The 26,990-nt window shown below is 40.5% G+C and overlaps 1 protein-coding gene across 1 annotated transcript in view; it reads right to left on the bottom strand.

Annotated features, from left to right (window-relative positions):
* LOC122572704 overlaps positions 1-26,990 on the bottom strand; it is a 178,676-nt gene that overhangs the window by 74,835 nt on the left and 76,851 nt on the right. The window contains exon 3 of the mRNA XM_043738034.1: positions 22,793-22,970. Coding sequence (XP_043593969.1) covers positions 22,793-22,920 — 128 coding nt within the window. The 5' untranslated portion in view covers positions 22,921-22,970. The remainder of the gene's footprint in view (positions 1-22,792; positions 22,971-26,990) is intronic.

Here is a 26,990-nt window from a genome sequence, read left to right as displayed (position 1 = left end):
CTTCGTGTCTAAAGATCTCGGTTGGTTTTCGATTGTTAATTTCCAGCCGAGTCTCTCGAGAACCCCACGTGCAACTTTAACCATGCCTCGTTCTCTGAACCTCAAAATCTTGCCTTGCTGTAAGCGGTACACGTACGTGTACGATTAAAATTTCATTCGAAACCTCTTCTGGTCAGTATTATTTTACGAAGTCGTACATTTAGAGATCACAGTGAGATCTACAGGAACTGCTTCGATTGTGTTACTACCTACCGTAACTTTAGTTCATTTTTAATGGCATCGGTATCATGGCAAGAAGCAAAATCGCAACGAAATCAACTATGAAACTAAAGGGACGATGTTTCTTAAGAATTAAAATACAAGATCAAATTGAAATTCTCTAGAACCTTGACTTACGCCACTATGACTGTCAGTCCGACAAATAACTATCTACCATAGACCTTTGACCCATTCTTCAGGATGTTGCTGGATTATTTCTCAAGTCATTCGTTCCGAGCTTTTCATCCTGTATTTACACCGTAAGAAAGGTCGTCCCCTTGGTAAACGAGCGAACGATGAAAAACAAGAATATTTGATTAATAACTGCTTCTATAAAAGCTGTATATAGAGTTCTTTTGAAAATGAAACTCTATCCTGTCGATAACCTGCAAAATGAAATTTCTCGAAACTTTTCCTTCCAACCTTCATCGATCAACACGAGCGTTCAAAGGGACAGTAAAAGGGGTACTAGAACTAACTCTCCATCTTTCTCGAAATAGCGGAGGTTCGTGCAACGAGCGAAACCACTCTCGGAGTAAGGGCTTGTGGAAAATAGCAACGGCGCTAAGGTAGACGTCCAGCGAACGGAAGCCGCAGTGTGCTTTCGCGGTCGCGGGCTGGCTGCATCGCGGCCAGAGTATGCAATTGCAGCTGTAAGAGACCACTCTCTCTCTCTGGAATTTACATCGTTCGCATATTCGTAGGCGAGCTAACGTAGTCGCGACCTCGTGTCGTTGCCAGAACGACTGACTCGCTGGCCCTCACCCGTATTCGCTATTCGATGTAGAACATCCGACGAGGATCGTGTACAGCCGAGTTGGATAGCCGCAGTTGTCACGACAGGACTGTCCAACGCAAAAGCTTGAATTATTCTCGAATGATAATTGTTTTTGTAGCGAACAAAGGAACATCGTGCGACTTCTAACGGTTGAAGGTTACACGTGAAATAGGAGATGAAAAGACGAAGAATGGTTGAAAAAGACCATCGAGAGTAAAGATGGATCGATTTCAAGCAACTGGAAAATTTCGTGATTTCAGAAATTGAAGATAGTTTGCGAAATAAGGGACGAAATAAGGGTGGTTGTAAGAAGACTGGTGAGCATAAGGAATGCATTTGGTTCTTAAATAATTGCTTTCCTACCTAACCGAAGGAAACTCGTGTGATTTTAATAATTGAAAACGATTTGCGAAACAAGCGACGAAGAGACAGACGATGGTTGCCATTGTCGTTGCAAGAGTATAGTCTATAGAACATGTAGGTTGTTCTCGAACGATAACTTCTATGTAAGAAGGAAGTTTGTGCGATTTTAGCAATTGAAAGAGATTTAGGACATTCGAAAGAGATAAGGGACGATACGATAAAGGAATTAAGTGGTAACAGATACGGCAAACTGATTGTAAATGCGACTAAATTGTTTCCGTTCTTGATTCCGTTCCTACTATCCGAAGTAGCAACAACGAAATCCTCTGGTAATAGGTAAAAGCCAAAGGAAGAAGTGGTCCGCTTTTAAAAGCCGCGATATAACAGGAACTGAGAGAACAAGTATAAATCTAGCAAACAGTTGCACGAGCGCGCGATCGTTCGAGGGAACCAAGTAAGCCCTGATACTTCTAGTATCGACTGCAATTGCTCAGCTCCTGTGTACCGTTTTAGAGAGTGCTACTTTTGCTCCTGACACCTGCACTATTTATGTTCGCCATTCTTACCGCAGAGTAACCACACAGCTCTGTGGAAAATCAGTTTGGCCAATCTTCTACGCTCTCTCAAATATCGCTACTCTCGACGTTTGTCTAAGGCTCCAATGTCGCTGGGCACCGCGACGATCCTCTCTCTTAGCAGATCTGCTATCGCGATGAACAGTCGAACTCGTCGAAATGGCACTTCGACGGCGACGTCGTTCCCTAAGACGAACAAGCTACTCGAGACGTCTCGCGCGTACCATTCGCGTCGATTCGACTGTGTTCCCGCGTCTCACGACCGGAAACCTATTAGATACGACACTTATTTCCGGTACCCGCGTTTGGCGTTGGTCGCGCAGTGACTTTCCAGGTCGGCAGAGAGAAACCATTTTCGTAGCGCTGTCATAATTTACGTAAATGCATAATTCTTCTTCTTTCCACTTATGCAATAGGAACAACGGGCTGCGCTTGGCTGGCTCGTAAAGATAAAAAATTGTCACCAGCCAGCCTGAGATTGCTCGCTGGTCGTGCTAGTATTTCACTTTTACGGAGTCTCGCCGCTCGACTAACCGGCTCACTTCCGTTACTTTTACGCTCCCTCTCCCCTTCCCAGTCCTCTATCCCTCTTGTTTCCTTTTCCTCTTTCACCAGTGCTCTTCACCGAACTGCTTCCTGTTTTCCGGTTAACCACCGATCGCGCTTCGAACATCTTATCCTCGACCTCTTCTTCTCGTAAATACTTTTTATACCTTTCTCTCGAAGTATGTTTTTTTTATGGACTCTTCAATCCCTAGACCCCGTTTCTCAGAATATTTATGGTTATCCGACTGACGTATAAATTCGGAGCTTGGATATTTAAGATTCGTTTTGACGATGTTGTTAACCGGGATGCAAAACCGAATGGAAATATACGGAATGCCAGGTTGGTAACGACGATACAACAAAAAAGGCAGTATCTCTGCGAGACGAAATAAATCATATTTAAAGTAGATTGTGTTTATACGTGACATTCTTCCTCTTGACAATTGCCTTCAACTATTTATTTCATTCATCTGTATTTCACCATGTATCGATTCAGCAAATCTTGCTATCAATTAGTACATGCCCCTACTCACAGTTTCATATGAATTTTTGTATTCGATGCAGAATGAGAAATAGCCTCAACGGTTTATAAAGTAACAAAATTTTAACTAGTATAAATTTAATTTCCCGTTCCGTTATATGTTGTTCCAATGCGATAAACATCTCTTCATTCGAGACATAGTTAAGCGCACGCTAATGAAGCAAATATTTAAACCAATTCTCTAAATAAATATGAGCAATATTTGCTCTATATTTTCGACTTATTTTCCCGTATGGGATCGATGTTTTCCCGGTTGAACCACCAGTTTTTACGAAAAAAAAAACTCTACAGAACTACCCACACATTACCCATACGAGGGCTAAATTTTAACCAAAAATTTTCAGCCAGTGAATAAATTAGCAAAGGATGGAAAAAAAGTCACGTGCAAAATCGACGCGACAACGACGACAACGGGAACTGTATTGGGCTGCGTCGATTTCGAGATTAAGCCCGGCGCGGTGAGCTTCATCGACGTGGATAAGTGGGGGCTCGACATTGTTTCGGGTGACGCGAATTGATTGCTTTGAGTGTAGGGCCGAGTGGAGCTCTGTTCCACGGCGTGGAGTCCTGCTTGATACAACCGAGTTTCCCGGTTAACGGCCGAACCCTGTTTCCGCTACACGAAACTTTCACTCGAACGGTAAATAACGTCGATTCGATAAAGCTTTGTAAACCGACGCGGATCCCGTCTTCGTCCCAACCGGGTTAATTCGAGCGTTCGCTCACGGAAAGGATATTCGTCGTTTCTTATTCGTCTCGGTGCAAGAGAAATCGGCGGTGGCTCGAACAGACCCTGTGACGCGTTGCGATTGGCAGTTCCTCAAGCTCGAACATCGTCTCCAACGGAACCAGAAATTCTATTCGAGCGATTGATCGACGTTCCGGCAAGCAAATATGATGTGTACATATATATAGAGAGAGAGAGAGTGTTGTAACTATTTTTGGTTCGTGTAACAAGATTTTACAAGCGGCGAAGCTATCGACGATTAAAATATGATTGATGTACCGGAAAAATCGAAAGATCGTGTATTACGTTCGTTTACGTATTAACTTGAAGAACGTCAAAGATCGTTAGTTTTACAATTGCCATTACAATTTACAATTTACAGATACCATTTATGAATATACGGGACATTTGAAATTTCGTTAACGCTGTAAGAAAACCTACTATCGCGTTTACATTGGTAAATGTTGAAGGTCGCCACTTTTTAAGAAAACTCTACATCTGGTCTTTTTAGCCTTCTCGTTTTTTAGTAATAAATTAATTTGAATAGAAAAGAGAAAGGTGGCTGGCAAATATATTTGTGGAAGGCATTGACGAAATCAAAGTCCAGATATTTGTGACAAGAGTCGGAAAATATTGCAAGATAATTGTTTGTAAGGATGTAGAGTTTTAGGGAGGGTGTTGAAGGTCACCGCTTTTAAGAAAACTCTACATCTGGTCTTTTTAGCTTTCTAAAGCACTGAAGCCATCGACAGCGTGTAAACAAAAGACTGCGACGAAGGCAGACCATAAACAGTCGACAGGCGACGTTGGCTTCGGAGTTTTTCAGTTATAGAGTAACACTGCTAGCGTGCGGATCTGGATCAGCTCATATTATTATTTCATTTTTTGTACTTTTCACTTCCGTATTTCAAATATATTTTTCTACCTTATAATTAATCCACGCGTCTCTCTCATTATACATCTAATAACATCAACAGTAAAGTTTGAAATAAATCTGAAAATTTGCATAGAAGCTACGAGATACTTGGTGCAAGTTTATATATTTTGCAGAAATCACAAGAGTATACATTAGATTATCCATTAGATTAGTAAGAAGTCTCGATGTTCAATGAAACCATTTTCAGGATTTATCTTATATAGAAGATTATACAAAATCATGAAATTATAAGCAATATTTGTTCATAATATTTGTCACTGGTTGGATCACTGTAACTAACATAATAAGAAGCTTTCTTTTTTATTTATTGTTTGTTTACATTTTACAATTTGTCCATTAGGACATTTGGTAAAATATTATAATTTAAGTTTTGATGAAATATAGCATGTGGATGGTTACCCCCAACGGGACTCCATCTTCCAGGTTGTTTATTGTTCTATTGTGAGGTCTGCAGGATGCTTATTCTTCAGTCTTCTTTCTATTATTGTTTTATTCGTTTCAGCAACCAGCTGATTTGGGTGTGTCGCAAGTATTTCTTTATACTTTTTTGCATATCTGGCGTTTTCCTATTTAACTATTGGAATCTTTAAGTCTTTTCGTATATCTTCATTTCTGACGTACCATGGAGCGTCAACTATTGTCCTTAAGATTTTTGCTTGCTCTGTTTCTATTTTATTTATGTGACTCATTGCTGCCATCCCCCATAGTAGGACTCCGTATGTCCAGATTGGTTTGATTATTGTTTTGTATATATTTAGTTTATTCATTATGCTTAATTTAGATTTTCTATTGATTAACCAGTACATCATTTTTTCACGTATTCTGTTTGTTATTGATTTTATGTGATGCTTCCATGTAAGGCGTGTGTCTAAATGTATTCCTAGATATTTGACATACTTTGTTTGTGCTATGTGGGCGATAATAAGAAGTGGCGTTTTTTCTAATATTCTCCGAAATGTAACACCGAAGGAACTGAATGCTTTACAAAAGATCATTCAAATGTCTAAAAATACAGAGCAATAAATTTAGAAAAATTTTCATCATGCAGAAATTTATATAACTTTGAGGAACATAGAAAATTTGTTAATAGACGAACGATATTCCAGAAAATAGTTAAAAGAGAGTATTGCGAGGTACAAAAATTCCCAACATTTGACAAACCACCGTCGTTTTATGAATACACAAATGAGAAAAAAATTAGTGCATTGTGGCCCCATGTATTTGACTACCTCGGGTTGCGTAAATTTTGCAGCTTACGCAACATTTTTTAAATCAACTTGTTTCTGGTTTTTCGGTGAAAATACATCGCTGTGCGTCGTTTTTTCCCCCTTCTCTTAATAATAATAGCGTCAGTTTGCTGGGACAGAGGCGTATTTTGAAAAATTGTCAATTTTGAGATATTTCCAAAAATTAAAAGCGAACTATTTTCTCTACAAAAGTGTTACTATTTTATATAATTCAGTTACGTTATTTAACAAGAAAAATACCACAATTCGAAAACTGTTTTACTCCTGTTTTTCAGTCGTAAACAATACATATATATAAACAATATTTCACTAGAGAACTTCAACTTCACATCCAAAGTTTTATCGAGTACAATGAAAATAGAATTATACGCGTAGAATAAAATTCTAGTTTGAACGTTAAATACAGTGTATAGCACAGATTCTTCCAAAAGTTACGTATACCAAATCGCGAAACGAACGAAACTTTTCAGCAGTAAACGATCGAGTTATTGATAATTTCTTAAAAAATACACTTCTCCTGTTATACCACTCTCCTACGAAGCCCGACGACGGTATCATCGTAATTAAATAGTTTCAGTGTCCAAGTTCGGAGAATTCGAAACAGAGAACCAATTCCCCAACCAGGCTATTTCCTCCATAGAGTTCAATCGTATTCGCGTTTGATTTATCGCACCGCAGAAAGCAGTAATACTGATCCCACATGCGATCTCAATTCCCTCGAGACCAGAATTGCTGGAAGAAGAAAAAAAAAAAAAAGAAGCGACAACTTCACGGGGCCATTAAAGTTCCTCCTTGATCATCGTCGTGGATGGTTGCCGCGTATACGAAAACCACTTCTACCACCATCCTTCACCCTCATAATACCATCACGAGCGATTCCGATCGACTAACCAGGCTGCAGCGAAATTGCGACTTCAAAAATAACGGAACTCCCCGGCTATCGTCGTTATCGAATTCCAGTTTACCAGCACGTAAATCGGGTTACTTTATTTCCTGTTTCTTGCACCAGCCAACCCCTCAGCCCGTCATGTCGAAGCGGCATTCTAAGGTCTTGAGCGTATCGCGTCGCGTCGATGCAATTAAACTTGATGCCAGGAAATAGTGTTTCCCGAACGTTTCCTCGTTCGCGCTCCATGTTTCAGATTTATCCGCCGTCGACTCATTTATTCTCGCGATAATGGAAATCTTTCCATTCGGTGAAAAAAAAAAAATTTACGGAGAAATGATTTTAATAAATAGGTCTGTTTGTAACGAGGTAATAGTTGTAATAGTTGAGTTGTAACGAGGTTTGAGCGTATTCGTTAACGACGACGTATGTTTAGGTTGTCCGAAAAGTTTCTTTCGTTTCATAAGATGATGATAGATGAACAACAATTTCTGTTTTATATTATTTTATTGAACTAGGTACGATGTATTTCGTTCTATTTTTATTATTATATTCGTGCACAATTCAATAAACTGATATAAAACAAAAAACATTGTGTGTCTATTGTTTCCTTATAAAACGAAAGAGACTTTTCGGACAACCTAATACTTTAACGACATAGTTAAGTTAGCCCGGCGCTAATCATTTGGGATAGTTTACGGCAAATATTTGAACTGTGTACGGTTAGTGGCAAAGCGAATGAGGATAAGGCTCGGAGGATGGAAAATTAGGTAGCTTTCGAAGGGGTGGTTGTTCAAAATGAACGTGTTTAGCGATGACAAGCATAACAGCCGAGCAAATTCTATTTCTACTTTGACTCGTCACCACCAATATTTTGCCAGATTGTTTGATGGAACATTCTCTTGTTTAATAGAAATTCCTAACGTGCTCCAGACTGTAGTTAACGATAGCGACGAGCTAGCGGGCGGTTTCAACGAAGAATCAGAAAGAAAAGACAGCCTAAGGCAACGCGACGACGAGACAGTCTGAGGGCGGACGATGACGATGACGCTGTGAAACGAGACGCCAAGAACACGACGAACTGCGAGAATTACAGCAATCGCGACGCTTTTATGATTCTTGTGCATGCAAACGGCGCTGATTGGGGTGTTACCTAGCACGCAAACTACTCGAATTTCTTTAAAGGGGACATTAGCATTCCGAAGTTTGTTGATTGAAACGAACGAAAGTCAAGAAGACAATCAACCCGCGACAGAATTAATAAGGCGTTCTGATTTTATCCTCGCAGACGATAGGAAAAGTTTCACCGAAACTTTTTTGAATCTCGATCGGATTTTCGAGGAGAAATTTCTAATAGAAAAATTTGCTTGTAACTTTCAATGTTACAAAATTAACTTGCCAGTGTAGAAAGTTTTATTGGAATTCATTGAACCTTCCCACATTGACATTTAAAAAGAGAACCAACTCGTTCTCACGAGAGAGGGTTAAAATTGCAGAATTTGAATCTTCATGCTTGTCAAACAAATTCGAAACCAGCGAAATGACGACTTAAACTGTTGCTGATTTCGCATGCACTACATCGTATTTCGTCGGTATCAAAAAATGATTGAAATACCTCCCTTTAGCCATCGAGTAACTTCAAGGTCGAAAAATCAGTAAGAACGAGCTTGTATGTATAATTTTGTACGAGATATGGATAATTTTACGTGCTAGACAAGCTTAGCTGCGTAGTGGTAATACTTGTATGTGAATAGCAGTGTGTGGAAGTATGTGTGTGCGCGGCGTCTCGAAAACGAATGAATGTAAACTGTTCAGTCGGTTAACAGTCGGGTATCGAAGAAAGTGCTGAGACGCGCGCAAGTGTGTATCGACGAATATCTTTGAAATCGCTTATCAAATAAATATACAACTATTCTAATATGAATCCTGAGTGTAAATTTAGTGTTCCTATACCATTATTTCGGCTATTAAGATCCAAAATTCTTGACAAAAATACTACGTAAACCTTTGGACGGTGACGATTCGCAGATTAGCAATCCAGTCTCTGTATCGTAGCACTACTTCCAAGAAATTCTAAGATACAGGAAAATTGTATATACAACAGATACAGCGGATACCTTGCGGATCAAGGTCCTTTTCCAAGATCGTGTTTTCGCTAGAAACGCAACGGGGGCTCGCTGCTTATTGTGTGTAGCCTGAAAGTGTTCACGCTGACGCGGCGCATTCTGTCGTTTCCTTTATCACACCGTGTACGTGCCGGGCACCGCGATTACCGTATTACAGAATACCAGCTTCGCGTTCCCTTTTACTCGGCAAATAGCCGCGAGCCGCTCCCAGCGCGATGAAACATTGATGAGGCACCGAGACCTGTCCCTTCTGTCGCGAGATTCCACAATCCCTTAGTGGCAAGACACATTGCATTCGACAGAGAATTCAAGATTTGGATTTAAATATCAACTAGAATTGCAAAACTTACTAAAACGATGAGACCCAGAGGTACTTTTTCCTTTTGTGATCATTAAAAGTAGAATAAAGGCAGAGTTTATGTGGATTAAAAAGGATGTTTGAATCGAGGTCAATAATTTTTCTAAGAATTTGCCAACGTTGATTATGAACGATTTTTGAACGATTTATATTTGAAAATAGATTTTAGATAGTACAGCCTGTAGTTATACTGACAGCTCACAGGCTATAATTTTCTGTATAGAAAGTCTTATGTGGAGGATATAAGTTGTACTTGTGGAAGGGAAGTAAGCTTGTTCGATGTTAATATTTTCAGTTGTAATTATCTCGATATTCAATTCAATAGCGCGTGTATATTATTTTATTTGTCGAAGACATTTTGTCGTTTATTTTATCAACTCTCTGATATCGACTCGCTGACCCAAATAATCCTATAATCGGCTTGTTCGGAGCATTTTTATTGTTAGGCCAAAAGTACAAGATATTTTATCATTCTTCCGTGAGTACGTTAAAAACTAATGGTGTCTCGTAATATACAGAAAGTTCGAAGAAGTTTCTCATTGCATGGAAGACGAAGAACAGAAGTAGTAAATTCGTATATTAATTCTGGTCGTCCGAACTTCAGTCTGCTGGCTTAAAACTTCTATGGAATAAGCTATTGTATAAAGTTTTCACGTTACACGAATCTCTGCTTGCATATTCGTATTCCTTCCTATTCAGTTGCATCTCCATTCTTCTGCTATCGATCGTTAACAAGCCAGTCTCTATATCGAATTTCAGATTCGCACGATAATTGGCGAAGTTTGACATCTGTCCTTTCTCTAGCAGAGATATCCGAAATTTATTTTACCCGAAGAAAAATTATCCCGATTATAATGGAAATTTGTGTACCTTAAACACGACCAAAAATTTTCGGCCATCTTTCGATTGGACGTTAATAAGGGCGATTATCTGCGGATCAGAGGCGGTGAAACGCGTTCAATTAACGAAAACGACATCCGGAATAGAGTGACGGTGGCACAAAATCGCCGACGAGATAATCGCGTTTCCATCGAGATCTCGTTGGTTGACCGACGGCTTTAGCGACAAAAATAACATCGTTATCGACGCGAGAATTAATCGTGCTCGAAGTGGATCGCTGATGAGCTCGAGCTCGCCCCGACAGGATATTAAACGTTCCCCGAGCTATGCCCTCAGCGTTTCATTATCCTCTATCCACTGTAAAATCATACGCAGAATCGTCGCCGAAACCCCATTGAAATTCGCGTTTCCATCGGCGAATCTTGCTTCTTGCCATTGGCCAATAATTGAAAACGGAGCCAGATTCGGACGAGACCGGCTCTAAAATTGTTGTTTTCGTTCGTTGCGTAGAAACCCCGCCCCGTTACTATCGCTCGATCTCAGCAATTCAGCATGGGATTACTAGATCGAAAGTTTGCCAGTTTCCCGAACGTTGTATACGTGGATGGGAAGAAATTTGGACACGAATTTGGATCTTGCATTTCTTACGTAAAACGTGCAGATTTTCTACGAATCTTCACGAACAACACTCAACTGCTATCGTCTTTGGAGAACGTTCGTACACCGATACGCGTAAAGCATAAAGGATAGTCCACATTGTCTAACTGTTTCTCGTTGCATTCCTTTTCTAACGAGTCAGAAGGAATGAGAAAGATGATACTTAATTTTGAGATTTGTACTTAAACACTTGTCGTAGCGTACCAATTGGTGTCTTAGATAAAACTTACGTTGATAACGTAAAGCGAATCGATTCGACCGAGTTGCCAACGTACGGTCCACTGATCGGAGAGGCTAGTGATTTAGTAACTGGTTCAGGTACTCCTAGCCAGCTACCTTTAAGCCACGCGATAACCAGCCGTGGGATCAGCGAGGATTTCTCGGAGGCAAACGGTTCGTCAACACCGTTGTAGTTTCACGGTGACCTGATCTTGCCCATGCCGTAAATTTTTCGTTGTTCCCGCTAGCTGGGTTTATTCGACGTGATAACAAGGAACAAGTAGAAAAAGAGAACGAACTGTCTCGTTAGCGATCTCAGTATCTCTAGACCGTGTGATTAACCTTGTCATTCTTCCACGTATATATAGTCTGTATGGCACGAGACGAAAATTATATTTAGATAGATATTAGTTATTTAAACATTTGGTACTTTAACATTCAATCTATATGTACTGTTGGCTATTTCATATTTTTGTCAGGGACGAATTATTTCAAAAAATTTGAAAAAACTCGGCATGCACACTGACATAAAACGTATATTTTAATATCGGAGTTTTCAACATTATTTTATTCAGAGCTAAAAATTGTTTAATGTAAACAAACGTTTTGCCATTGCTGCCATTACAAAGAGAATTTTTGCCTTACAGCTATCCCATCGGGTTTTCGCTTTATTTGTACTGACATTTTAAGGCTTCGCTAGCTTTTTTTAATCATATTTTTACAGTTTTCTATCAAACAAATAAAATGTACTAGTTTCTTGTTGTTCTACTCGTATAAGTGACATGTATAAATAAAATATATATGTACTGTTACTCGAAGAAATACGAATATGGAGAATGAGAGAAGAGAACAATAGAGGTAAATGGTATTGTAGTACGCGAGCATCGTAAGACTTGCTCCATGTATATTTCTTGCAGTCACCTGAGTTAATGCCCAATTACGATAACTCCCAATTACCCTAGTATTGGTAGCTCAAACAGTACATAAGTAGCATGCATTTACCAGAAGTCGGAGATTTATCAGGAGAACTGAAAAGCCGACAAGTGCACATGGGTATTGCGAAAGTCTGCATTTGGATAAACTGCTCTGTCTACAGTGTCTGCGAAAACGAACACAAAGCTGCTTTCCTCCAATTTCAAAACTACACGTTTAGTCGTGCTGTTTCGTAATTAAAGAAGCTATTTACTTCATCTGTTGAAGTGGTAAGAAAACTCTACACTTCTAAGAAAACTCTACATCTGGTCTTTTTAGCTTTCTCGAGCATCGAAACCATCGACAGCGTATAGACAAAAGACTGGGACGAAGACAGACCATAAACAATAGACAGGCGACGTTGGCTTCGGGCTTTTCAGTTCTATAACTGGTAACGCTGCTAGCGTGCGGATCTGGACCAGCTCAAATTATTATTATATTTATTATTATAAATTATTATTATAATTATCATACTTGTACTATAGAAAAAAGAAAATAATAATTTAATCCTTTTTTGGTTTTTCGTTTCAGTCAAGAATTACGAGGTGGATCTTTCATGCCGATTGAAAACTGCAGCCCATGAAATAGGCTTAGAAATCTGTTATAATTTCTTTTTTTACTTTAAAAAAACTTTTTTGTATTCGTTAAATATATATAAAACCATAACTCAAAATTCAATAACTTCGTTTCTTCTAAAAGAAATCACGAAAAGACTCTGTTCTAGAATTCTAATTCAGGACACCCCTTAAGTATTTCACCCGCACGGTACGATGTCTGTTGATAAGCCGCCCTCCTACGTTGCTGATTCTCTCCACCAGCCGTTGGGTCTCGTCCGTCCATCGTGTCTTCCCGGCCGGGATTTTTCCCTGACCTTTGGTCATTACAGCTCGAGGAGGACAGCTAATTCGGAATTTCCCAAAGAAGGGAATGGCCCTGTACGAGCCATAAACGGACGGCCATTCAAAATTCCTAACAAGTTATTTATAAAAAAATTACTATTAATATTCCAGTATTTTTTTAAGTAAATTTTTCGTCTTTCCAACATGTTTTTCGCAGTAGTCGAAATAATTCTACGAGCATAGAATCCCATTGGGATAGGACGACGACTTACTGCACCTAATAAGCTTCCTTGATAATCAAGTGTTCGCGGTTTTCAAAGTGGCCACCAGACACCGGGGTCGTCGAATTCGCGATAAACCTCGTTGGATCGTGTATCATTTCCGCGAAGCAAGAGCTCCACTGTGACTGGAGAATTCTGCTGCAAGGAATGTTTCATATCATTAATTGTTCCGTTTCTGTACTCCAACGCCTGTCAGCGAATGGAATAGGATACCAGATTCTGGAATATGGAACCGAACAATCCAAGAAATCTAAGTTTGAGCAATATATTATGTATCATGTGCATAGTAGCAGAGCGAAAACTGTTAATGAACCGTATGATGTACAGTAGTTCCTGCTCGTCAAATTAGAACCACAAGTAAGGAGTTCACTTTCCTAATTACAATACCACGTTATAATTAACACAAGGTAGCTACTGTTAATCAAATGGATGGTCTACGTTCTAACTGTCGAATTAGAGTTACATTTAAAAATGTAATTTTTGTAATTGCGAATACTACGTTATAAATAGCGAACGATCCTTGACAGTCAAAGTTAGACTGTTCAAAATAATTGGAGAACCGCTAACAGGAACACCGATATTGCACCAACCGAACAAATAACAATGGTTCGATAGGCCAGATGTTAGACTGACGTGTTATTTACATGACGTCGTGATAGCAATTGGTTTATGATACAATAATGAAAAAAACGTGTATAAAAATCAAGACAACACAGAAAACAATTCCATAGTTGTTTCAGTTTTTTACATTAAATACGTAGACGATCGCGTGTCCATAGAAACTATTGTATCAAAACAAGACTACTATCGTCCTATCGACCTATCGATCAGGTAATTTGCTCACCTTGAATGCCTCTGAAAATGTCCAGAGTCTGTTCAAATTACTTAGATACTCATCTCTCATATTCATATTTGTAGACAAAAATTCGAAATCTATGACATAGGGCACGTAAGATGACATTGTACATTTTTTATTAGCTTTCTGATAATTTCAGTTTATTTATCCTATCTTGCATGAAAGCAGAAGCTATCTTAACACTTATGAAGTGTGCGATGGAAGCGTAATTGTTAATTTATCGAAGGTGTTTCGCACGACGCATAATGCAATAGGAGAAAAATAACAAGAGCAACGTAGCGATCTCCTGTGCCGATCTTTCGTTCTTGGCTGACGCGTTTAATTTTAGCGGTAAAACACGCAAAAAGGTACGACCGAGATGAGCAGAAGAGTTTACGCCCGCGCGGAACGCATTAGTGCAAATTGCCCTCGCTCACCGGTATATTTAATATCAGTCGCCGCCTCTGGTCGTCTAAATGAAACGTGCGATAACATCTTTGTCGGAATTACGCGACGATCGCACAAGGTATGCACGCCTCTCTTTCTCTCGACGAAAATTACATTTCATTCGTATTCTATTCGTCTAGTTTACATCTGTACATCAGTTTAAAAAGAATGCCACAGACGAACGCGCGTCGACCATACAGTTCTACCATGCAGTTTATACGGTGGCCATTTGCCTTTGTGATGAGAGGAAACATACCCTTTGAGGCAGCACGATCGAATCTAAAATCGAGTTAATCCCAACAAACTCGACCCGGTCCAGTCCGTCCGCGTGTGTTCGCATTCTTCGTGACACGGCCCGCCCGAAAATTGAATAAACATTCGAACTGGCTGCCGCGACAAATTTCACAGCCTGGCCCACAGAGAATTTCGGATTACGTGACCGGGATACCTGTGTTCGTCTCTGGATTCTCCTTCGAAGACGATCAGACGAGGTGCCGCGAGCGTTTCCGCGCAGCCGATCGAAAAGTCGCCCCTACAAGTTCGTGAAAAAGGTTCGTGCCTTCGAGGATAAAGGTGTACCGTTCGAGATCGTGAGAAAAACGGTACGCCTTGTATCAGTTTCTCGAAATCAATTTCCATCACCGTTAGTAGTTGAACATAAATGAAAATTGAAGCTTGTAGAATATTTTGCTCGTATTTTTGGAAGAATATGAGGCAGCAGTCGTAACTTATTTCCAACTAAGTTTAACTTTTTCCAAGTTAGAAGTATATCTGTTCCCTTCTACATGGAAACAATCTTTTTTTCAGATTCAGAATTGACGTTTTATCCTGCTGAACCAGGCTCTAGACGGTTATTAATTGCCGCGATCACCGAAAGTTATAAATTTCATCGATTTTATTATAGCCTCGTCATGTAGCCGTCATCTGGTATGGATATGTGCACAGATGCTAGGAAAAATTAAATTTATAAAAGTAACTATTGAGATATGTATAAATTGGCCGCGTAGTAGTGACACACGTATGTGAATATGAATGTATAAAAGTATGTGTGTGCGCGTCTCGAAAAACAGATGAACGTAACTGTTTCGTTGACAGTGTGGTATGGAATATAGTGAGACAAAGAGAGTGCTGAGACGCGTGCAAATTTATATCGACGAAGATCCTGGAAATCGTTTATTAAATAAATCTAAAACTATTTTAATACGAATTCTAAGTGTAACCTTAGAGTTCCTTTACTTTTATTTCGGTAATTAAGATCCATAATTCTCGACAATAACTTCTAAAATTAACGATAGTTTCGACAGTGTCGTAAAATTTTTACAGACGTGTTTACCTGAGATTTGTTCTAGAACCGAGCGCAAGGATTTTGCGAACGACCATCGTCTGGGCGTGGATGCGACCACGAGAGAATACCAACCGCCGGAATATTCATACATTCGCCGGAAATTGCGGATAACTCGGCTTCGTTTAAGCGACGGAAAACTGCATAGCTCCGGATGGTATGTTCGCGTGTAGCGTGTTGAAATTAATATTCCAAGTACAGGATCCCGCTAAGCCTGGTTCAATGGGGAGGGGGAGGGGGCAGCAAGAAGATCGACGGTGGCTCAGTTTCACTAAGAGACCGCGTGAACGCGGAGCATCGTGGATCCAGAGCTTTAGAAGAACGCCGGGGTTGCGATGGCGTTTACCTCGGGTAAACAGCCCCGTTGCTGTTTAATCATTCCAGGCCTCGCAGCCCTGACAATTGCCGCGCACAATGCAACAGCGACCCGTTAACGTTTAAACGAAAGGCGACCGGACTATTCCTTCGGCACTTTGTTCAAGGAAAATATATGTTCGTTGTCTTGTCTGGGAGCGAATTGCAAGAGAGTTTAAGGAGGAGGTTGAAAAACGATTTTCTGAGAAAACTGGTTCCTGGATCTCGTTGATAGAACACTGCAACAGTTAGAAATCTCGGGAAAACGTTTGTCCTAAGTCGACTGTACACGTTGCGAGGTTAACAGTGGAAATTGTTCTTTCTTGCTTCAAAGTTGATACACAGCGAAGTAGAAAATTGTTTTCAGAAGACTTTCGTAAATTGATAGAAGGATATCCAGTTAACGCAAATACTAACATCTAAGTAGGTAGACGTATAAATAGTGATAAACATAGTAGCGTACATACTAAATAGTAATCTACGTCATTGGTATATGTATTTTACCGATTAATTAAAATTTATACCGCTTTCGTAATAAACTAGTAAATGCTGGTTTTAATTACTAATTCGTCATAAATTTGAACACTTCAATCAAATTCAAATACCGCTATTACATGTTAACCAAAATGACCGCATATTTATGAGTGATTACGTCTACGTATACGTAACGTGCAGGACCAAGTTAATTTCACGTATAATAGAAAGAAGGACGGTTTGAGCGCACAGTAGAAACGGTCAACACGCTGTCAGACACAGGACAGACGCGGTCGACTCGGAACGCGTTATATTCTTCCGTTACGAAATTTCAATTGTAATACTCGGCCAATGTATGTATGCAAGCAAATAACGACAGGAGCAACGTATTACAACAAAGCACGAGTATTATACCAAGGGTAGTGTACACGAGCAGAAATGCTAATGTAAGCATCGCTTGTAACAGAATCTATAATATATACTTAGCTGAATGAGCATGAAGGATATGAAATATGTAGAGCGACGGGTGATACCCAACAACATGAAAGCAGCAAGCTTTTGTAAACGCTATTTTTCGATGTAGGTAATATGTACTACACCGAAAGAAAACTAAACAAATAAACAAACAAATTCTCGACCAGAGTGTTCAGATACTTATACAAACAGTAGTATATATCGTGCGAAGAGAAAATATAGAAAGATGGCACAGAGAGAATGGCTAAAAATTGGAGAAAAAATGAGGAAGTTCAAGCGAAAGAAAAAAGAAATAGTGGGAAAAACGAAATGGGAATCGATGGAAGTCTGTAGGCCAGAGAAGAATCTGGATTATGCAAATCAACGTCCGCGATAAGCTGGGAAGAGACGAGTTAGCGTCGAAAGTAATTTTGTCGAAAGGGAAAGGAAATATGGATCGCTTAGGGGATTTAATGAGATCCCGACGAGTCCACTTGATCTGTGCTATTAACACAGCTCTGTTAAAAATGCCAACACGGTAACACGAGATCCCGCTCGAGTTATAATACAACTGGGAGAGATAAACGTTCTCCACTGCCAGAGGAATCGCGAATCCCTGTTTATCTCTTTGCTAGCAAGACTGAAACTTGAAATGCAACTACTACCAAAAGGTGTTTAATTGTATATCCGAATATAATATATATTTACTTGGTGGATTAATTTTCGGATTGAGTATCTCGTTTTTCGTTATTATACCGAAAAGAATCTTGAACGATCAATAACGATCAAATTACCAAACTAAGTGCCACCATCCGTCCAAAAGCGCATGATAAATAATTTCCTCGCGTTTTCCTTTCCAGCCTTCCATTATCGCCGTATCTCCCGCTTCCGCAACTTCTTCTCTCTCGGCGAACTTAATAACCCTCTGTTCTTTAATAAGAGGCTGAGAAATAAATTATGTTCCCGGGACCGGCCTGGGTGTTCCCGTTCTTCCACAAACTTTTCAAAGTTGCGGATGCACGTCTGTCATTATCCAAACGTTGGCGAACAAACTCAAGGATGATTAAACTCGTACTATCAAAAGAAATTCGCCGTTCCTTCTTATCTGCTACATTGACGTTATTGGGAGCTATAAATCGCAAAGCGATGAATCGAACAGAACCCTGGTTACGAAATATAAAACATTGTTAGACACATGTAGTATCGTGGACAAAAAGGCCTAAGAGATATCGGCTGAACCATAGACAATATCGCGAGAGCCGAGGCGGTGTCGGACCCATCAAAGTGTCGTCGGTCCTTCGATCGAATAGTTTCGTAAAAAAGGCCTACGTGACCTTGGCCACGAGCGGTTGCGGAACACGTGCGTGGTGGGTCTAAGAAAAGACAAAAGGGATGCGACAGCAGTCAGAGAGTGTCAATCGAGAAGTCAGAGAGTGCGAGTTGCGTTTTCGATAGAGCGTTGCTAGCGTTGTAGAGAGAGTGTGGTCCGCGTGAGGGAGAACGTTGGTTCCGTTGTGGCGAGAGTTGCGAGTGAACCATTGAGTTATCTAGATTATAGCGCGTTATTGTGACCAGTTCATGTTAAACAACCATCGTTCTTCTGTCTAATCAACATCTGTACAATCCATTCATTGTAAATAAATCATCACTAAATCACAAATATCAGAATATAATAATAATATATTCCGCGATATTACACACATATGTACAATGGGTACTCGTATCTCATGCGATCCTCATAGTTACACCTTTTTAAACTCGTCGATATATCGATTAGTCAAGAAGGTAACCAGCAGCAGAATCAAGCGACATCATCGAACAAACCGCAGTCAATGAACTGCTGCTCAACCAAACACGTTTACCTGTGAAACGATCAGATTTTTGACAGATCTCAAATTTCTATAGCGTCTCAGATTCATCAACAAATCGCCAAACTTGTCAAAATTGTCAAACAGGGTTTTGCAAAAGACATTAATTTCAAAATTCATATTGTACAAACGTGTAGATAAATGAAAACGTTAAGCAACGCGAAACATCTACTGTTTAGTGAAAGCGTGGCAGTAGTAAAGCATCAATAGAGCACGACGCGACGCAATTTTCAGTGATATAATCCTGCGTGAACCTGCGTGCATCAGACGTGATTCTTAGCATCGACATTGATTAGAAGAGTCAACGATGATTACTATTATAACGTAGCTCGCGGGATACAGCAACATAAACAGTGAGTTCCAGTAGCAGTCGCTGGTTAAACAAGACTGCAGATGGAGAGAGGTTACGACAGGAAACGAAGAATCGGGAGAACGGAAGGTGCATGGAGAAGCAAGGACGACAGGATGGAATACGTAATCATTCCCTTCAGAACGTACTTGTCTACCGTCGAGCGATTTTCTTCCTTCGCAAATCCGTGACCGGTTTCTGCGCGTGATCAACGACGTGAGAAGGATATCAAACAGCGAGCGTCTTATTCTCCTTCGAAACCACGTAAACAATGTCGAAAGTGTCGATAGATTGCATCCGACGTTACAAACGCCAGCAAAGGTTTAAACGAGCAAGATCTTTAAGAAGCAAACTACCCTTGTCTTCTCTATATTCATGATTTTCCAAGTAAAATGTTACGAGGTTGTCTGAGATGGTTGAAGATTGAGAGAAGAGAACGATCAGAGCGAACTAGCGCGTATTCATCGTCACGCGCTTTATTTGTCGACGATGTTCCGCGAATTCTGCGGGCCAACGAGCCGAATGTTCCATGATTACGCTCGCGAGACAGTCGCGAAGACGTTACGATTGCAACCGAGGTAAATTCGGCCTAGGCAGGAATCCGACGAAACGAATGTCGCTAAATTGAATACTACGAGGCTGCGACCTCGTTCCCACTTAACTATGATCTTGCATGATATTGCAACATCCGAGCGTAGAAAGACAAATAACGCCGGATGTACCGAGCGACGTTATTTCACGAAAGCCAGAGCGGATTGCAGACAGGCGAGCGTTTTCTTGAGACGACCGAGCTTGAAACACGAAACGTTATTGACCGAGCATGGAAAAAAGAAAGCTAACAGAAGTAAGATCGTACCGTCGACGAGGATGACACAGTCGGCGAAGAAATGGGGATTCTATGATCTAGATATAGTTTCAAATCTCGATAAATTTCCTTCCACTATTCCGAGGTATTGGAATTTTCTTTTTCATACTATTGATCATCGTAATGGTTTTAGTTCGAAGAAACGAATCGTTTATTCCGGCAAGCGATTGGTCGAAATCATTCTTGAAATTTAGACCCTACATTCGATTCGTTTCTCTTACGAAAAACGTCACATTCTTTTCGCCTCTACATATATCATAAATTAATGAGCGTCGAGCATCGATCCACCTTGTCGAAGTTGGAGATCGGAAATCTTTTAATCCAACCGCGCCCTTCCATTAATCGTACACGCTCCGTTCTACCTCATAAAGGATCCCTCCATTTCGCGGATGCATATTTCATTCGAAAATTACGAACTTAATATTGCTAAAATGACGACGTTTCAATCGGGTTCTCGCGGTGTGCATTCACGCGACGCGACATCCAATCGACGTATGTATGAAGACGCGGTATGAATGAACGAAACATTGGTAAGGCTCGTCTCATATATAATAAGAGGCAGAGCGACGCTTAGTTTTCAAAGCTCTCTTGGGATCTCTGTGGCTAAACTAGTTTCACCTGTAGTTTTACTTGGTCAACTCCCGCCTCGGATTAATCTAAATTAATGTTCGAGCTGGGCCGATCCACCAATCGCCGGACCGCGAGATATTAGGTCCGCGTCCTGCAAATGGAAAGTTCCTCCGAAAGTTCGTTAATTTTTTAACCGACTGAAACTGTGTGCTTTCCAATCATCCGCGTGTGGCCACAGACGCAGTTATACGGTAGAAAATTGGAATGTTTGGTAAAAAAAAGTTTGGTAGAAAATTCCAGTGTATGGTAGAATAGTGAAATTCAAGCTGCAACGATATTATGATATTAAAATATTGTTTGTCCCGACGGTTATACCCTTAGCTTCTACAAAATTTCGTGAAATATATTTTTACACATTTTATTCCACTTTTACCTATTTTATGCTAATCGAATTAAATAAAATCGAAAACTCAGCAAAAGACGCGGCTATTATTCCTCTTATGGTTTTCGATTCGATAACAAGAACTTGTCTGCTTCCATTAATTTCAACGAATCTTCGTCTGCAAATTATCGCAATTATAGCCAAGAACGTAACTTACAAGCGTTTAAAATTCGGTAGTCACAATAGCAACAGACATACGCAACGATTGAAAATTCAGAAGCAAGTCGCGATTGAGAAACGGAACAAGGGACTGTCCTTTGAAATTAGCCTCTGCGGATTATCTGTGTGATCTGTCATTCAAGATCAGAGACATTCCACTCGGAAGGATCCGCACTCGATTCGCGAAGCAATTCCCGCGAAATTCCAGTCGCCTAATCGGATCCATTCACCGATACGGTGCCAGGATCCAATTAATTGTTTAGAGATATCGAATCGTACGCGTCGAAAGGGGAAGTCGAGCAACGCCGTTTCGATTAAGATTGCAACGCGGTATTATCGCGCCGTCTAAACTGCTTGTCGGATAGCTTCCTCCGCTAATCTGTCCGGGATTAAGCAAATTAATCGCCATCGACGAATCGGATCGGTTCAATATCGGGACACGTGTAATCCGTCCGTTTCTCGATTCTAATTTTAACAGGGCAGACTGCTCGTAGAGATGGCGCGGGACGGTAATTAGAGCCGATCGAGTTTCCAGCGCAAACGCTTTGATGGAAATCCATATTTGTGCTTGGCAAATAAATGTTTCGATATTCATAGACCTGACCGATGAAATCTCCAGCCTCTGAAACGTCCATCCTTGTCCATTCGACGATCGGAATAATTATCGCCTTTAACGAACGTCATCGAACCACGAAAAACAATTTGAACCGAGCGAATTGCATTTCGTAAGATTCATTTTCACTTTTATTATAGCAGATCAACAAAATTTGTAATTTATATTTCTGTCAGTATTAATCCATGCACGTGTTATACTTTTCATCTCCTTCAAACTCATCTTCTTCAAACCTCGATATACTTAGTCGGGATTACCAATTTTCCTTGGTCCGCCTGCTGGAATTTGTAGTAGGGATAAAAGCGTTTCGGGCTTCTTCTCGGCACCCAACGAGAAAGAACCGTGAGGGTCATTGTTGAGCGGGCTACAATGCTCTTATTCCGTCCTTACCCTGCTTCATTAGCAGCGGTACGCGACGGCGACGCGCGAGGGAAGTAAAAAACCAGAAGGTTCATTAATATTCAATGTTATTAGCTCTCAGTTAGAAAGTTTTCCGCAGAGCTCTGCCTACTTCCCCTCTTTATCCTTATCTCTTTTAAATAAAAACAAGTCCCTAATGGTGATTGTGGCGGATTGTGTGCCACGAGAATACGTAGAAGTGGAAAATCGAAAATCTTTAGCGAATAGAATTACAATGTAGGTCCGATTAACCTATTATCCCGTTATTCGAAAATTAGCGACGAATTATAAATTTCAGTCGATGTTTCGCGATACGTGTCTCAGTGCCGGAAAACTTGGTTAATCGAAGCCCTGCCGTACTTGGTTGCACGTGGTATAGTAGAAACACGGCACGTCGTGTTCCAGGCAACTGCCACCACGCCTTCCATATTCGTCTGAGAACGTAATTACCGATTTAATTAATTGGACTTACCGGGTACTGGCTGCGTGCACTACCTCCGGAGTCACGTTAATTCGGCATTGCCCCAGTCGGTGGACATGGTTCATCGGCGATAACAATAGACCCGCAATTACGTGACGTCTTCGCGAGACTAACGCCATTGTCTGGTCGATCAACGATGGCTTCCAATCCAGCTAGGTTTGATCGCCGCCTGGAACAGAGATTCTATTGATTTCCTCTCTTTATTCGTCGATTCGCGCCCAGTCGACGTCGCTCTGCACGGAAATATCGACTGTGGTATCGATAAATTGTCTGGTTCCGCGTGCGGATGTCCCGTCTAACGCGGTTAAACGCATAACACGCGGCTAATTCGCAGTGTGGAAAATATGCACGGCAAATGGGATTAGAACGACTCGACGATAACGACTACGCTGGATTTTCTGATTAATTATTACGCACGTTACCGTATCGGTCGGGTACTCTATGAACTGTCGATATTTCTGTCGATATTACTTCATAGACGATAGTAATTTTGCAGCGGACCAAGCTTAGGAAAACGGAATACAGCGTAACTTCTATCGATGTTTATTTAGCGGCTCTCGTATATTTCGACTTTAACTTAATGATGGGATATTGGGGTGTTAACTTATCGCTTATTACACGAGTTATTTCTTATTACTACCGTTGAGTTACACGAGATTCATTGTTTATATAAATTCAGTTTTACAGAAAGAAACAGTAGAAACGGGCTTAAATTGAGAAGACTTGTTTCACTCTCCATAAAATAACAACGATTACTTTACTTTGGATATTTTTTAGTATTTTGTCCAATCTGGGCTCAGTTTTGTGTATTTTTTCTCGTAAATGCATAAACATTACAGTCCATTAGATTCAAAAGTTCACTCTCAAAATCCATCATAGTGTCACGAAGAAATTGTGTCACCATGATGTACAGAGTTCGCAAATAGCTCCATTGTGCAGAGTCTAGCTCATCCTGTTGTACAGCCATCGATTGTTTAAAAAATACGGTATATTCTGCGTGTGTATATAAAATCGCGTATCCGTTTCGACAAATTCTTTCAGAAGCTTGGTCCTGGACGATAGGATCAAACGTGACAACGTACCTAGGCAACTATTTCTATTAATCTTCAAACGAGGATTGTCTTAGTAGATTCTATTTCATTCGGTTAGAATCTTACGCTATATTACATCTCTTATGAAAGACAGACAAAAAGTGTTGAACCTTCGCTGGAATAATCGATACCATTCTTCGCTGAATATAACACAGTCACATTAACATTTCCAACATTAACATTCTCCAAAGACTCGAATGACTCCGGGCAAAATCGGCTTCGTTCAGAAATTCATTCAAGGAATTCGTTTAAAAATTCACTGGAAAAGAGGGAAGAATCGTTCGAGAGAAAAATTTCGCGAAGCTATTCAGGTAATTAACAAAAGGTCACTAAAAGATGCTAAACTGTTACCTTTTCCTTAAATTGTCCTACGAATTTTACAAGCAACCTGACGTCTATTATTTTATCGATCATCGCTGACAACCAAGTTTGATTAATACGTCGATGAAGGGCGAGATTTTATTGCGCGAATGCCCGGTTGCCAGTGAAATTTTCGCCAACCCCTGGGATTATTTTCAACGGCAACTGCAACTCTTTCAGCCCGGCGTCGACATCAATATTAATTCATATCGTTGACAGGGCGCCGATACGACGATCTAGGCCCGATGTAAATACGCCAGCGCGGAATAAACGCGCGAAACGTATTTGCCGCCCCTCTATACCACTCTTGCGTCAATATTGCGTGAAAGCCTCGACCGCCGCCGCCAGCTATCCCCGGTTTTCGTGCGGAACACCCGCCAGAAAATGAACTCTTATTTACCCAACCGTTTCTTTTCACCCCGCGAATACTTTTTACAGCCGACAACGTTTGCAGTTGGTCAGAAATTGAAAAATTCTATTGTCACGCGCCAGACGGAATGTCTTTGAAAGATCGTGGCAGCTCATTAAGAAGGCGCATAATCGTGCCGATTAAATGTGATTAAATCGAAATTTATTTGCTACGTTTATTCGGTGACCAGATTCATTAACATTTACGCTAGGAAATCGTTAATACGTACTATTGAGATATGTGTAATTTTGTGTCCTAGACTAAATTGGCCGCGTAGTAGTGACACACGTATGTGAATATGAATGTGTGGAAGTACGTGTGTGCACGGCGTCTCGAAGAACAGATGAATGTGACTGTTCCGTTGGTAGTGTGGTATGGAAGATGGTGAGACAAGGAGACGCGTACAAATGTATATCGACGAAGATCCTGGAAATCGTTTATTAAATAAATCTAAAACTATTTTAATTTGAATTCTAAGTGTAACCTTAGTGTTCCTTTTATTACTTTTAATTCAGATCCACGATTCTCAACACGTAAAAGGAATTGAAATAACGTCCTGAATTTTATGTACGCAAATATACCAAACCTTCTGATAATTTGTTATTTTTAAGTCGAATTTAACGTGTCAATAGTAATTTCCTTTAATTAAATAGATTTTGGAGAAAATTGTTTCCTATGATAACATAGAATTTATAATTAAATTTCTTTTAAATTCTTGAAGTTTACGTAGCAAGTAATGATTCGCAGTTTTCACTCGATTTCTTAGTCCTTTTGTTCAACCTGAATCCGGTTCTTGTTCCAGCAATTGCAGCTCAAACTAGCTCAACTGTCGGTGTATTTAATTACGCACCACACTGTCATCGCAGCCTCCATATCTATTGTTCCAGTTCATAGATCGCGATTCGGGGTGTACGTTTGTCACGACAAATTAACGGTTCTCATTCCTACCGAGGTAGTAGGCGATATGACACTGTTACGGGCATAATTGCGCACGCGTTGCATGGTGACTTTAATATGACAAGCAAGGAGTAATGAACGTGCCGCTCATAAAACGGCCGACCGTTTCCGGTAATCGCTTCCAATGGCCGAGAGATCGGCGTGAACGTAACAGTTTCAAAACTGACGCTGGTCGAACAAGTTACTCGATCGGTTTCATCAATTTTTTAGGATTCTCAGTGGAAATCGTTGTCGCGTTTACAAATAAATAAATAATTTGACAAGACGATAAACGGTATTTCTTCTCAAAATTAGCCGTATAATCAATATAAGATTTACTTGTTACACGTTATGGGAACTATGTAACTATATAACCATATAACTAATATCATAAATGTCTTACAATTCTATCGCGAAGCTAAGATATCATAATCGTAATAGCAACGTATCGTGTTGCAACCAGACAAAATCTAGCTCTTCGATTAACAACGAAACCAAAATACATATCTGTTCCACGATAAACGCTAATGGAGTAGAAACGGAAACTGGCGAAAGGATACAAGGAGGGGTCATTTTCTCCCGGTTTCATCCATCCTTCCGTACGAAACTGTCCCTAAGGACGTCTCGCCTTCTTCGCACGATGACAGACGCGTCTGACCATCGATAAAAATCGAGAACACATTTCTCTCTGTTATTACCGAGAAGGGAAGATAATCCGATGGAACGAGGATCGAGAACGAGAAGCGGAGGTTATTTTTCGTAGCGTTCCCGTGAGGAATACATCCGAGACGGTTTTAAAACAATATTGACACTGGCCTGGCCGAGACGACGGAAGAGTGGCAAGCATATAATTCACGAGAGGGGTTGCTGTTTACGGCACGGGCCGGTCGTCGACGCTAACGATGTTCACACCGGCTCTAGCAAGCTGACGAATAATTCAGTGCTTTAATTACGACGTAGACTCGGAGGGTAGCTCAATATTGCATCCGGCTCAGCGTATCTGTCAGTAATGCTTCTTCCTCGTTGGTTAGACGCGCTTTTGTATTTGTTATGATCCCGTCAAGAAAATGGAGAAACATCACGCCTAGAAACCCTCGCGCTGCCCTATCCCTTAGTTCGCGATATTACGACCACGATTTGTTTCACGAGAGACGTTTCTCATATCAGTGGGAATTAACGTCCGTTCGATTTCGAGTGCTCGCGAAACCCCACTGTGAAATTGTATGGCAGCTACCGATGGAATCGAGAGACGTTGCAATTATACGATCTCGAGAGACGCTATGCTCCATTGGAAGCATAATTATATTACCCGGAACGAGTGACAGGATTATTATCGGAATCGATAACAGAAATTTCCTAGTAAAATTGTACGCGAGACGTGTTTTCTTTAGGA

The sequence above is a fragment of the Bombus pyrosoma genome, linkage group LG2, assembly GCF_014825855.1.
Source record: "Bombus pyrosoma isolate SC7728 linkage group LG2, ASM1482585v1, whole genome shotgun sequence".
NCBI classification, from domain to species: Eukaryota; Metazoa; Arthropoda; class Insecta; order Hymenoptera; family Apidae; genus Bombus; species Bombus pyrosoma.
The sequence above is the reverse complement of the archived record's forward strand: the minus strand, read 5'-3'. Positions and strand labels throughout refer to the sequence as shown.